This window comes from Oryx dammah, unplaced genomic scaffold (assembly GCF_014754425.2).
Source record: "Oryx dammah isolate SB20612 unplaced genomic scaffold, SCBI_Odam_1.1 HiC_scaffold_12, whole genome shotgun sequence".
Classification (NCBI taxonomy): domain Eukaryota; kingdom Metazoa; phylum Chordata; class Mammalia; order Artiodactyla; family Bovidae; genus Oryx; species Oryx dammah.
In genome coordinates this window covers 61,819,785-61,833,471 of record NW_024070196.1, presented here as the reverse complement: position 1 = coordinate 61,833,471, position 13,687 = coordinate 61,819,785, and the positions used below count along the sequence as shown (strand labels likewise).

The window sequence follows — 13,687 nt, the reverse complement described above, 5'->3', positions numbered from 1 at the left end:
TGCTTATCATTTGAAAAGGTAGGTTTGAAAAAGTCAGGTAGCGCGTCCACAACACAAACTTTGACCCGGCTGTTGTGAAGAATGGCGTGAGGACGGCGTCCGCTGACCCAGGACGCTCCTCGGCCTTCTGTTGGCGGGTGGGGTGGTGCAGGCCGTGGCCGGGTCCTGCGCGGGCCCACTTTGCACACCCTGTGTGTGGGAGGGGTGTCTGTGTACAGGGTGATTGGTGTGCACGAGGCTGTCACCAGAGTGTCGGAGCAGTTGCCTGGGTGCTGGCAGTCTGGGCGCTTGTTTACCCTCTCTTTCTTTCTATTTGTTTGTATTAATTAAACTTTCAGTTTGAATACAGCCGTTAGTTTTATACTCATTCATTCAAAGAGAAACAGTTTCTCCTAGGCCTCTCCTTGTGTTGCATCCTGATGATCTGTATTCCTGGATTCTCTGCTCATACTTCCCTCTGTGTTCTCTCTCTCTTTAATAACTTTTATTGTAGAAATATTTGTATCCGCTTTTAAAAATAGCTTGTTCTTTTCCATTATTAAAGTAATGTTCATTAGTACAAAACTTGGAAGGAACATATGTGGGAGACTGTCAAGAAATGGCTATCATTTGTGACCTCTCCTGTTCTAAGAGAACCACCACCAGTGTTTGGGGTTCATTTCTTTTCAGTCTCTTTTCCTGGCTGGTACTTGGCTGAGACTTCCTCCTGCGCCCTTGTGACTCTGTTCTTGGCCTCCTCCTCAGGTTCAGCTCTGTTCAGCTCCTTGGCGATCTCCTGTTCCACATCTCAGGAGTCACTGGGAAGATGACCACAGAAACTGCCTCAGAGGATGACAACTTCGGAACCGCTCAGTCCAACAAGGTGCACAGCCCCAGTTGACCCTCCTCCCTCTCCTGCCGGTGGGGAGACTCCCTGGCACTCACACCGTGGGGGCTTCACCACCTCTCATTCTTGGCTCCCTTCTGCCACTGCAGGCGATCATCACCGCCCTGGGGGTAGATCGGCGGAACCGGGTGTTGGCGGGGCTGTACATGGGCCGCTCAGACACCCAGCTGGTGGTGCGGCAGGCCTCCCTGCACGTCTGGAAGATTGTGGTCTCTAACACCCCCCGCACCTTGCGCGAGATCCTGCCCACCCTCTTTGGGCTCCTACTGGGTTTCCTGGCCAGCACATGTGCGGATAAGAGAACAGTAAGTGTCCCAGGCCTGGCTTCTGACCACATAGCCCTGATGCCTCCTTTCAGAGGCTAGAAAGCTGGGTCTGCAGAGAATGGGAGAGCAATGGGGTCCACCATCTAGCATTATTTACTTAGTTACTTAAGAAATATTTCTTAAGCATCTACCATGTGCTAAGCGGGGGCCTAGGACCTTGTAGAGAAGAAAAGCAGCCTTGTGGAGCTGCCGTCTGGCAGAGGAAACGGATATTAATCAAACAGTCACACAAACAAGTGGGAAGTGCAGCTATGGCAAGTGCTGCATGGCACTGCCAGTGCGTATACCAGGTCAGCCAACTGGGGGCTCAGGGAAGGCTTCTCAGAAGAAATGATGTTTGAAGACGAACAATGAGTGAGCATTAGCAGGTGAGGAGGTGATGAAAGACTGTTCGGGACCAAAGGACCAGTGGTTGAGATACCAGGACTGGACACGCGCAAGCCTGGAGGTGGGCAAGGAATTTGCCCAGAGCAGGGGCTGAGCAAAGGCCAGGGCAGCTGGAGGAGGGCCCCCAGGGCCAATGATCACGTCTGACAGTCCACTCCCAACCCCCATCTCTGGCAAACAGATTGCATAATTGGCTCTGAACAAGGGTTTGCACATGGCCTCAGAGGAGATGGGTCTTTTTCCCTGAACGTTGTGATTACAAACCCAGCTCTCCTTTCCTGGGAAGCGCATGAGGGTAAAGTGACTTCCAGGCCACAGTTTTCAATACGTGTTGAGTTTCTTGTTCATCCATGAGGTGCTGACTCTTTAGGCTGAGTAGGCGTGTGTGATGCAGAGAGAATTTTATTTTGTGGTGTCTTGCAAGCACCCTGGGGGCTTTTCACAGGATAGAGCATTGGGGAGAGTTAAGTCTGGCTCTGATAACATCTGGGAGGTCCTGGGGCCCTCATTCTGGAGTGGCCCACTGGGTGTCCTGGGGTCTGCAGGGAGTCTGTCCTAACTTGAGCTCTGCCCGGCAGATCGCAGCCAGGACACTGGGAGATCTCGTCCGGAAGTTAGGGGAGAAAATCCTGCCGGAGATCATTCCCATCCTGGAGGAAGGCCTGAGATCTCCCAAGAGCGACGAGAGGCAGGGCGTGTGCATCGGGCTGAGCGAGATCATGAAGTCCACCAGCCGGGATGCGGTGAGCATGTCCTCAGGGCCTGCAGGCCTGCCCCCCACCCCCCCTCAGAGGGCCGGAGGGTGAAGGCTCCCAGAGAAGCTGCTCCATTAACAACACTCCACCCTCAGGGACATGCCAACCTCACTCCAGAGGGTGATGTGGGCAGTGAGGTGCTGATGGGGCCACAGCGCCCTGGGCTTTCTCACCTCTCAGCTTTCCCACCTGTCAGCTTTCCCATCAGTTTACAGGCTAAGACCTCAGCAGTTCAGGGGCCTGGGGTGGCTTTTGGAGATTGAGATGGTCTTTCTCTCAGCACTCCTGAGGTGGCTTCAGATTAATCCTTTTGTGTCAGTGCATCAGTTCAGTTCACGTGTGTGATGTGCTTAGCCGGGAAGGGAGGTGCACGTGTGTGAGAGGTGGAGGGTGGCGGGGAGCAGGAGGGCGTGGAGTAGACGAGAGTGAGCACCCAGTGGGTGGAAATGCGCTGTCTCCAGCAGTGATATTGTTTCCATATAGCAACAGTCAAGGAGGTTGGAGTCTTTCACCGACCCTACTTTTTCTAATTGAGCTTTCAGACATACCTGGGGAGTAGGTTGAGCATAGGCATAGAGCTCTAGATTGGGATGAAAGCGCCAAAGCGATGAGTGGATAGCGGGTCAGAGATGCGAGCATGTGGCCAATTGTTCAGCCTGAACAGCCTCATCTGATTCTTCTCCGGCATGTGTCAGTACATGTGTGCCATTTGGGGTTTTTATAGTTGCATTTTTCAAAGAACAAAGGTAAATTCTGTCATCAAATGGGACTGTGATTAATTAAATAGGTAGTGCCCCAAAGCCTGAGGCCCTGCCCATGGCATGACCACCATGTTCAGATTCAGTTCTTAGATTCATCGAGGGGCATTGCTTTGGTGGAATTAGTCACGGAGTGCACAGAGCAGTTGTTGGCCCCACTGTAGACCCAGAGACTTCATAAGGGAGCGGGTATTTGAGTTGAGACTTGACGAAGGACTTGGAGTTTCCCAAGAGGATGAGCAAAGGAGCCTGGAGAGTGGAGGCCAGGTCACTTGGGGCCTCACCGTGGGAAGGAGTTTGGCATTCCCATGAGAGACCAGAGTATCTGGGGAACTTGCCAAAAAAAAAATTAAGACTGTTAACTGTTAAGTCCATGGCTCAGTTGGTAGAGAATCTGCCTACAACGCAGGAGACCGTCTGCAACGCAGGAGATGCAGGTTCCATCCCTGGCTCGGGAAGATGCCTGGGGAAGGAAACGGCAGCCCACTCCAGTATTCTTGCCTGGAAAATCCCATGGATGGCAGAGCCTGGCAGATTGCAGTCCAGGGAGTCGCAAGAGTCGAACATGACTTAGCAACAAAACCACCCCCACTTGGGGAAGGCTCCTCAGGGGCAGATCACAGATCCTCTCTGCTTTCTCATAGTTGTGCATTTCCACAGAAACCAGCTGAGTGAAAAGTCTAGACCCAGCAAGAGTCCAAGAAGCCTGTCTAGGCCAGAGGTCCTCACCGCCCCCACCCCCGCTGACTTCCTCTCCCTCCACCACATCAGGTTCACCGCTCTCATGCCATTGCAGGTGCTGTATTTCTCTGAGTCCCTCGTGCCCACGGCAAGGAAGGCCTTGTGTGACCCGCTGGAGGAGGTCAGAGAGGCGGCGGCCAAGACCTTCGAGCAGCTGCATTCCACCATCGGCCACCAGGCCCTGGAGGACATCCTCCCGTTTTTACTGAAGCAGCTGGTGAGTGGCTCCGCCTCACTCCTGCCAGGAGGAGTTCCACCATCTCCGTGGAGGCCGCACGCCAGGGCTGACTCTGCCAAGGCAGCCAGTGCAGGCCACAGAGGGAGTGGGTACACAGGATGGCATCGACTCTCTGGGGGTCTGGGTGGGAGGTGTTGGGGCCAGGGAGGTCCAGACTCCAGAGGTGGGGGGGAGAGCGGCTCCCAGACGTCACCCCATTTCCCTCTGCAGGATGACGAGGAGGTGTCCGAGTTTGCCTTGGACGGTCTGAAGCAGGTGATGGCCATCAAGAGCCGTGTGGTGCTGCCCTACCTCGTGCCCAAGGTAAGTCCCCACACGTGGCGACCCTCTCTGGCCCGGCAGCCACAGCCATGTCACCGTCCCCGGGTCTACGTGAAGACCAGCTCTGAACCCAGATGCTGGGGGAGGCCAGCGACTCTGCAGTGGGACAGGATCTCCCAGAGCCCAGCGCTGCAGCCGGCACGGGCAGGCCCCACTGAGCTGATGTTCATCGTCCTGCAGCTGACGACCCCGCCTGTCAACACCCGGGTGCTGGCTTTCCTTTCGTCTGTGGCGGGTGACGCCCTGACGCGTCATCTTGGCGTGATCCTCCCGGCGGTCATGTTGGCTCTGAAGGAGAAGCTGGGGACTCCAGACGAGCAGCTGGTGAGGGGCACAGTCACCCCTGCGGACTCTATCTGTGTGCTGTCCCATCCTTGAGGCGCGTGCTCAGCCGAGGTGTCGCCTGTGCTTTTAGGAGATGGCCAACTGTCAGGCCGTGATCCTGTCCGTGGAGGACGACACCGGGCACCGGCTCATCATCGAGGACCTGCTGGAAGCCGCCCGCAGCCCCGAGGTGGGCATGAGGCAGGCCGCGGCCATCGTCCTCAACATCTACTGCTCGCGCTCCAAGGCGGACTACACTAGCCACCTGCGGAGCCTGGTCTCAGGCCTGATCCGCCTCTTCAACGACTCCAGCCCCGTGGTTCTGGAGGAGAGCTGGGACGCCCTGAATGCCATCACCAAGGTGAGAGGCTGCTGGACCACCTCTGGTGGAAGACAATTCCGGGTGTTTCCAAGACTAGATGCTGTCAGCCAGCTTCAGCATCTGTCCCTGCGGGGCCAGTCTCGCCTGTGCTCCCGCCCACACCCTTCCCTTCCCCTGCTGCATTATTTGGAAGCTGTCTTGAGAGGGCTTGACTTGAACCCTGACATCCTCTTGGCTTTTCCCTGGTGTCCCACAGAAACTAGATGCGGGCAACCAGCTGGCCCTCATTGAGGAACTGCACAAGGAAATCCGGTTCATAGGAAATGAGAGCAGAGGCGAGCACGTGCCAGGCTTCTGCCTCCCGAAGAAGGTGAGCCGGGGCCCTGGGAGGCCCGTGGTCGTGTGGCCCTCCTCTGCCTTCCACCGGGTCCCCGGCGCTGGGGCTGCTGCTTGTTGCTCCACGCAGTGCTCTTGGTGCTGCTGCGCACCTCCACGAACAGCGTGTTTCTTCCCCACAGTGGCCCGCGGGGGCAGGGTCAGAGTTCACCACTTCGAGTTTCAGGTGTCTGTGTCACCTCAGAGCAGATGAGTGACAGGGCTGCACGGACTCTGCTCTCGTTCCCTAGCCAGCACCTTCTCAGGCCACAACCCTGGACACCTGACTCGGTTGCTCATGGAGTTGAAGAGAGGGTGGCTGACAGGAGCTCCTGGCTCTGGGTGGGGGGACATCCAGGCCCAGAACCTTTGCGATTTGACTCTCAGGTGCGGTTCTCTTGTCAGGGGGTAACGTCCATCCTTCCAGTGCTGCGGGAGGGGGTCCTGACTGGCAGCCCGGAACAGAAGGAAGAAGCCGCCAAAGCGTTAGGCTTGGTGATCCGCCTGACCTCGGCAGACGCCCTGCGGCCCTCCGTGGTCAACATCACCGGCCCTCTGATTCGCATCCTGGGGGACCGGTTCAGCTGGAACGTGAAGGCGGCTCTGCTCGAGACACTCAGCCTCTTGCTGGCCAAGGTGAGGACGGACAGGTTCACTTGGGCCACTCGGGTCTTAGAGCCCAGATCTGTGCACAGGGGACCAGCTCCCGGTGTGCTGTACAGGCAGGGCAGGGGGAGTGAAGAGCTTGGGCTCCAGACTCACCACACATGGTCCAGGCCAAGTCCACCACTTGGCAGATGTGTGGCCAGAATGACCTCAGAAGGTCGTGCAACTTCTGAGTCTGCTCCTTCACTTGTGTGTTGAGGGTACAACACTGCTTGTCTCTCAAAGGGCTGTGAGATATGGGGCTCAGGTGAAATAACATCTAATGACATGTTCTAACAACACACCAGCGTGTGTGTGTCTGATAATCGCTTTTATTAGAATTTGTTCAAAGGACAAAATCCAGGGCCATGTGAGTACATAAGAAACCTTGTTCACATACATTTCCCATCTTTATGACTACCTCATAAAGGGAGATGAAGAGAATCTGAGGAGAGAATGCAAAGGAAGACCAAGAGCAACTGCAGTAACTTTAGTTTTTGCCCAAAGTGTCAGAAGTGAAGCAACACATTAACTGTTTCTGATACTTTACAGGCTAATAATTAAAGCCTTTAGGCTTAGAGAGTTATAAACAGCCAAGATTTATTTTGTTAAAAAAAAATTCTTGTGGTTTGGAAACAAAAGCTTAAGAGAGTTTTAGCTCTTTTCCTTCGGGGAGAAAAGTGTGGGGGAGCAACTTCCCAGCTAAAAAACGGGACTGTGAGCATCACCCTCATTCTGTTGGAAATTGTCTTTTATTTTTTCTTTTTATTTAAGTATCATCTTTACCTTCCATTCTGTGCCGTTCTTGTGTGTGTTAATTCTGTGTCCAGATGTGTGTGTGTGTATGACCCATGGCCAGGGTGTGTGTGTGTGTGTGACCCATGGCCAGGGTGTGTGTGTGTGTGTCCGTGTGTGTGTGTCCCCCCGTGTGTGTGTGTGTGTGTGTCCGTGTGTGTGTGTGTCCCCGTGTGTGTGTGTGTCCGTGTGTGTGTGTGTGTGTGTGTGTGTGTGTGTGTGTGTATCACCCATGGCCAGGTGGCTCTCACCGCAGCTTTGCTGGCTTTATTCTGTGGTCCGCCTCCCAGCAGCCTACCAGTCCCAACCCCAGTGTCTCTAGACCCTAAATGGCATTGAGCCTCCAAACAGCTGCTTTTTCCTTCCCTTTTAGCCTTGAGTGGGTCTTTCCTCCGGGCCCGTCTGTAGTTTGTCACAGACGTGCGTCTTTTCCTCCACGTGGTCAGGCCTCAGACTGGATTGTCAGTGCATGGGTGCACGTGTGTACAGGGATGACCACCCGAAGCCACCTGTTCTGTAGGATCGTGTGCAGTAGGTGGCACCTGGCCTGTTTACCTGCCTTTGCAGAATGTTCTTCCACGGTACTGACAGGTCTGCTGGCCCGCTCTGTAATGTAGTCAGAGCCGGGGGTTTTGAGTCACTTGTCCACATGGGCAGAACTCCCCTAAGCCGAGCTGACGGTTCCCCGCCCGTGGGAAGCTGGAAGCAGAAGAGGAGGCTGAGGGGACCCTCTGTGCCAGGCTCCCCCATCTTGTGGCGCCGCTGCTCCTGGCCTGAGTGTGGAGCTGCGCGGGTTCGGGGTGCTCTGTTTTCGTGCCTGTGTGCCCTGTGGCCCGCACTCCCCCTCAGCCAGGCTCTGGGATGGGGGTCTCTCTGACAGGTCGGGATCGCCCTGAAGCCCTTCCTGCCCCAGCTGCAGACCACCTTCACCAAAGCCCTGCAGGACTCTAACCGCGGCGTGCGCCTAAAGGCCGCCGACGCGCTAGGAAAGCTCATTTCCATCCACATCAAGGTGGATCCTCTCTTCACGGAGCTGCTGAACGGCATCCGGGTCATGGAGGACCCAGGCGTCAGGTGAGGTGCTGGCGCAGGGAGAGCTGTGGCCGTGGGGCGGCCCAGCCCTGCCTGTGCAGTGGGAGCGCAGGTGGAGGAGAGCCGGGTTTGAGTTGGGTGCGTTGGTTCTGCAGGGACACCATGCTGCAGGCCCTAAGGTTCGTGATTCAGGGAGCGGGGGCCAAAGTGGATGTGGTCATCCGGAAAAACATCGTCTCGCTCCTGCTGAGCATGCTGGGACACGACGAGGTACTGCCATAGGTGGATGCAGGGTGCGCGGGCTGGGCTGGTTTCCCTTCTCTTGGGCTGGCGTCTCTGCTTCGAGAAGCAGAACCTGGTCAGGAGTGATCATCACTCCCGACATTCGTGTCGCTCTGTGGTTTGCCACACCTCTAGTCGTGAGGGAGACAGGCACTTAGTGTTGATATGGACGACGTATCGTATAGGTAAGGGAGGCTAAGGTTTCTAAAGTCCCTGGTCTCTCGTTCATTTGTTCTCCAGTCTTAAGTTGCTTCCCCTGCTCTGCCCCTCATTTCCGCAGTTGTAAAATGAAGAGTTTGGTTTTTGGCTCGGGAAACATTTGCTGATGTTCAGAACCTCGCCCAGGGGTGAATGAAGTGTGGGCACAGCCCACAGTGTCTGGAAACAGTGTCTGGTGTCTGTCCGGAGGGGGTTGCTCAGCACTGTTTGTGAGGGGCAGACTGACCTGGGGCCGTGCCCTAGCACGTGGCAGAGTAAGAACCGGGACTGAGCCCATGACTCCTGGTTCTGTCCCAAGGCCCTTCCTGGCCCCGTCTGCAAGCATCTGTGAAGTACCAATTGCTCTCTGGTGAGCCCCAAAGCGGTTGAGTCTTTGAGAAGGATTTTCTCTTTCCCCTTTGACAGATGTCTCTCTGCCATGTCGCCAGATTGACACTGTGGGGCTGACCTCTGGAGGGAGGCCTCGGGGTTTGCGCGGAGCTGCACCTTGTTTGCCCATGCCCAGGGCTGGTTATCCCCTGCAGCTGAGGCCCTGGCCTTTTGTGGCACAGATGGGAGCTTCTGCCTTCTCTTGGTCACGGTCTGTCAGGGTTTTATTAGGGCCACTCACAGTGCAAGCAAAAGTTAGTAGGCAAACCAATTTGCATTTCACCACAATGGAGCTTAAAATAGACCCCTTAGAGAGAGTGGGTGTTGTGTCAGAGAGAGCCAGCTTTAGCCTCGCGTGACACCTGGGAGCTCAGAGGCCTAGACTGCCGGCCGGCCACCCTCCTCCCCCTCAGAACTTCCGCTGGATCAGAGTTGGCAATCCAGGGTGCCAGCCTGGCTCATGCCTCTCCACGGGCCCTTGAGGCCCTGGTTGGTTGGTTGGTTGTTTTGTTTGGGAGAGGCACGCCAAGTTGGCACTTTGAATACTATAGCACGTAACCCCAAATCCTCTGCACAGCATCCTGTAGTGAGCCAGCAGGGAGAGTGTCCAGGAAGTGCTTATGTACGAGACTTTGGTTTTAACACAGAACTCTCAGCCTTTCCCTATTGCCTTGGGCCTATTAGAGCTTCAGTTTGACTTCCCAGGACATACCCACACAACGTTGGGGCAGCATGGAGCCTCTCTGGACACAGGCGGACACATGAGAGGTTTGGGAGTGGGGTGGGGTGGGGTGAAGTGGGGGTGGAGCTCCCAGAGGTTCTGTAACCACCTTCCCTGAGGACTGTGGGCAGAGCTTGCATCCCTCCCCACCTCACAGGGCTGTTGATAGTAACTGAGATAATAAACGTGAAGCATTCATTCAGGCTTGTAAGAAGAAAGGTGCTATGTAAATACGGTTATTGTTGCTATTATGATGATGATCACCATATGCACACGCGCTGGAGTTTTCTATAATTAAGTTAAGTGCTGGGTGTGTAATTTTTAACTCGGCGCCGAGTGGCAGCTGCAGTGAGTGGCAGCCCTGCTCTGGCAGCGGGAGTGTGTGCGCTGGAGGGAGGACTGGACTTGGCGTCCACCTCCCTTGCGACCTGGTGCCCGCAGAGCCCATGTGGACTGGCACCTTGGTTTACCACCTTCTCTGCCCCGTCAGGACAACACGCGCATCTCCTCGGCCGGGTGCCTGGGGGAGCTGTGCGCCTTTCTGACAGAAGAGGAGCTCAGCACCGTTCTTCAGCAGTACTTGCTGGGTAGGCCTCTTTTGTGCACTTTTCGGGGCCTCTCTGTCTCCCCTGCCCCTCAGAGGGTCTTCTGGTAGCTGGACCAGCCTCTCCTTGGAAATGTCAAAACGGAGTTTCCGGGGGTCTTGCAGCCCAGAGCGTCTCTGCTCTGAGGATGTAGCTGTGGTTGGGAGTGGCCTGTGAGGGATGGCCGCTCGGCAGCCACTCGGGGCAGGGAGGTCTGTGTGAAGTGAGGACTGGGGTTCCCACCAGGCTCCGAGCTGACACACGAGTCTCAGGTGGTGGAGGTGGGCTTCGCGGGTGGTAGACGGTACAGGTCGACCCCTGTGTCCTTCCACCCAGCGGACGTGTCCGGCATTGACTGGATGGTTCGGCACGGGCGGAGCCTGGCTCTCTCCGTGGCTGTGAGCGTGGCTCCCAGCAGACTCTGCTTAGGCAAGTATGGCAGCGACGTCCAGGACATGATCCTCAGCAACGCCATGGCAGACAGGGTAAGGCTTTGGGGCGGCCAGACCAGGTGGTCAGAATTTCACTCTCGCCACTAACTTCCTGTGCCTTGGGACCAGTGCTTGGTCTCCCTGGGCACCAGTTTCATCATCTAAACAGTGAGGAGTTTGGGTTGGAGCATCCAGAGGTCCCTTCAAGGCCAAAAAGTCTCTGATTCTTTTTCTGGGAACTAGGGTCTCAGGCTTTGTTCACCTGCCCCACAGCCAGGCAGAACCTCTTTATGAGAGCCGTCAAAGGGTCTTGGAGGTGATGTCGGGGGTGGGGTGGGGACTGGTGATGGAGGGCCAGGGTCCCCGGAAATGCCTGGGGAAGGGGTGGTGTATGGCCCTGCTGCCCCTAGGAGGGAGCTGGAGGCACCCTGTCTAGCTCTCCGCTCACTTTCCAGATCCCCATCGCTGTGAGCGGGGTCCGGGGCATGGGCTTCCTGATGAAGTACCACATCGAGACCGGAGGAGGACAGTTGCCGGCCAAACTCTCCAGCCTGTTCATTAAGGTGAGCGGGGCAGCCTGGCTCGTGAGACGGACCTGTGACCAGAAGAGACCGGAAGTGTGTCCATGTGTTTGAGGCACTCTGAGGGTGGCCTGCAGGGCTAGAGGGTGGGGGTGGGGGTCTCTGAGCCCGTAGGGCTGGGGTGGAATGGTCTCTGGAAGACTGCCCAACATTTTTTTTTTGGCCCAACTTTTTGTCAAGAGTCTCCCATAGATCCATGACCCCAAATCAAGTTAAGAACCTCTATTTTAGGCATTCTTTCTAGGCACCCCAATTTTTCAAACTTTGGGACAGACCTGGGTTCAAATTTACCTTCGCTTTCCTGCCTCCCTTTAGCAGGCGTGAGAGTAATTAGCAGGCATGGCTACTGTGGTGGCTGCAGGACCCACTTGGGAAAGCTGGGGAGCCTGGCAGAGGGGCCTCCAGCATCTGTGTGATAAAACACGCTGCTCAAACGTTGGTGTGCACACAAAACCAGAACCTGCATTTTAAGAAATGTGGCCGAGCCCTTCACCCTGCCTTTGTAACCAGCTGCCGGGCAGTGTCAGTGGCCCTGGTGTACTGACCTCACTCTGAGCAGTGAGGCTCCCACGGCTGCTGTCTCCACCCTGCAGACACCCAGAGAGGCGGGTGTACAGAGCCCTGATTGGCCTGAGCCTGTATCACCCTGTATGCAGCTGTCGTCAGTGTTTATTACTGAGGAGCTGCTGTGCGCCTGGCCGGGCTAGACCCTGAAGTACAGAGGTGAACGGGGTAGACAGGATCTGTGGAGGCGGAGGTACACAGAGCGTGTGGGAGGGCCCTCATCTAGATAGGGCTGTCGGGGAGATGCCTGAAGGCTGACATCTGAGCTGAGGCCTGAAGGATGAGAGGGGACCGACCAGGTGAGGATCTGGGGCAAGCACGTCCCAGGCAGTGGGACCCGCCAGTGCAGGGGCGCGAGGCAGGAAGCAGTGTGAGGCGTTTGAGGAAGTTGGAAGCCCTCGTGGGCTGAGAGTGCCGAGCCAAGGAGAGGGTGGTGTGAGATGATGTGGAGGAGGTAGGGTCCGAACACACCCAGCCGCCCTCCCACAGTGGGGATGCCGCGGAGGGAGCAGGGGGTCAGGTCCCACGATGAGGGCAGCGTCAGGGCAGAGCCTCGGCTGTGGCGAGGAGCAGGCTGGATGTGCCTGATGGAAAGCCCATGCTCCTCTTCACAGTGTCTGCAGAACCCATCCAGTGACATCAGGTTGGTGGCTGAGAAGATGATCTGGTGGGCAAACAAGGACCCGCTGCCTGCCCTGGACCCCCAGGCCATCAAGCCCATCCTAAAGGCCCTCCTGGACAACACCAAGGATAAAAACACCGTCGTCAGGGCCTACAGCGACCAGGCGATTGTCAACCTCCTCAAGATGAGGCAGGGAGAGGAAGTGTTTCAGGTGGGAGCCTGGGACTGGCGGGCCTCCCCACGGCTTCTGGGCGCTTGTCTTGTGGGCCTTCTGCATGACAGTGTTTAAGGCTTGTACTCTGCCACCGCATAGGCATGAGTGTTGATGGGCAGATAGTCATCTGGTGACTGGTCTGGTGCCTAAAAACACATCCCTCTATTCCTGAGGTGTTGAGATTCCTTTCAGCAGCAGGGTTCCTCCTTCAAGTAAAATCTCAGGTGGCTCCCAAACCTGTAACAGACCTCCCAGGGCTGCCTGTTGAGGCCCAGAGTCCTGTCCTTAGCCCCCTGCCTGCTGAGCCACCTTTAAAGCGCTGAGCGCTCCAGGCCCCACTCCGTCATCGGATCAGGGCGTGAGGCCTGCATGTCTTGGCTGCCCCTGGATCCACCTGATTCCCTTACTTTGCCAGGGTCCCTCTCAGTGGTTCTAGTCTGGGTTTGCGTTCAGTGTTGTCTTTGATTGGAGAAATCTGAAGCCATATTTTCTGATTTTGTCTCCTCGTTTCCCTCCTCCCCTCAGTCCCTCTGCAAGATCCTGGATGTGGCCAGCTTGGAAGTGCTGAATGAATGCAACCGGAGGTCTCTGAAGAAGCTGGCCGGCCAGGCTGACTCCACGGAGCAGGTGGACGACACCATCCTGACCTGACAGACCCAGGCCCCACTGGGCTCTGCATCAGCATTTCAGCTCCACCTCTTTGTTCACTGTTTTCATTTTTGAAAATACATTTGTTCTGATGGGGAGCTTAGGAGATGGTGTTCCCAGAAAGTATTTTAATGTATCAACAGACCACAGCCAAAGCCTTAAAATCAAACCTACACACAACTGAATATTGCCTCCTCCATCTCTCACCCTTTTCTTTGGAGAAGAGAAGAAAAAGCACACGCGTGAGCCTCGCCCAGCGGTCACCAGGAGCTGCTCGTCCACTCTGCGTGGCTGGGTCCAGAACGTGAGGCTCAGACGTTTGCCTCCTGGTCTCTTGTGCCAGAGCTCTGGCTCCAGGGCCAGTGCCTCCAACCTCTGCCTAGATCCCGAGGGGGCACAGAGCCGCGGAGGCCTGCCCGTGCAGTGTCTCAGCGTGGCTTTCTAGCACTGTGCAGCTCACCTGGATCTGACCCGTCAGGTGACAGGGACAGGCCGAGTAGTTTGCGAATTGGGGGAGGGGAGTAGGTTTAAACACAGGTAGTTTGAA

At 56.1% G+C, this 13,687-nt stretch overlaps 1 protein-coding gene across 1 annotated transcript in view; it reads left to right on the top strand.

The window, feature by feature from the left end:
* The window catches only part of GCN1 (GCN1 activator of EIF2AK4), a 54,036-nt gene extending 40,711 nt beyond the window's left edge, over positions 1-13,325 (top strand). The window contains exons 43-58 of the mRNA XM_040250862.1: positions 745-862; positions 976-1,191; positions 2,178-2,342; positions 3,909-4,070; positions 4,302-4,394; positions 4,593-4,736; positions 4,828-5,097; positions 5,315-5,428; positions 5,839-6,069; positions 7,754-7,947; positions 8,061-8,175; positions 9,987-10,083; positions 10,417-10,565; positions 10,967-11,074; positions 12,271-12,489; positions 13,018-13,325. Of these exons, the coding sequence (XP_040106796.1) occupies positions 745-862; positions 976-1,191; positions 2,178-2,342; positions 3,909-4,070; positions 4,302-4,394; positions 4,593-4,736; positions 4,828-5,097; positions 5,315-5,428; positions 5,839-6,069; positions 7,754-7,947; positions 8,061-8,175; positions 9,987-10,083; positions 10,417-10,565; positions 10,967-11,074; positions 12,271-12,489; positions 13,018-13,143 (2,521 nt within the window). The 3' untranslated portion in view covers positions 13,144-13,325. The remainder of the gene's footprint in view (positions 1-744; positions 863-975; positions 1,192-2,177; positions 2,343-3,908; positions 4,071-4,301; positions 4,395-4,592; positions 4,737-4,827; positions 5,098-5,314; positions 5,429-5,838; positions 6,070-7,753; positions 7,948-8,060; positions 8,176-9,986; positions 10,084-10,416; positions 10,566-10,966; positions 11,075-12,270; positions 12,490-13,017) is intronic.
* Positions 13,326-13,687: the final 362 nt, after the last annotated feature.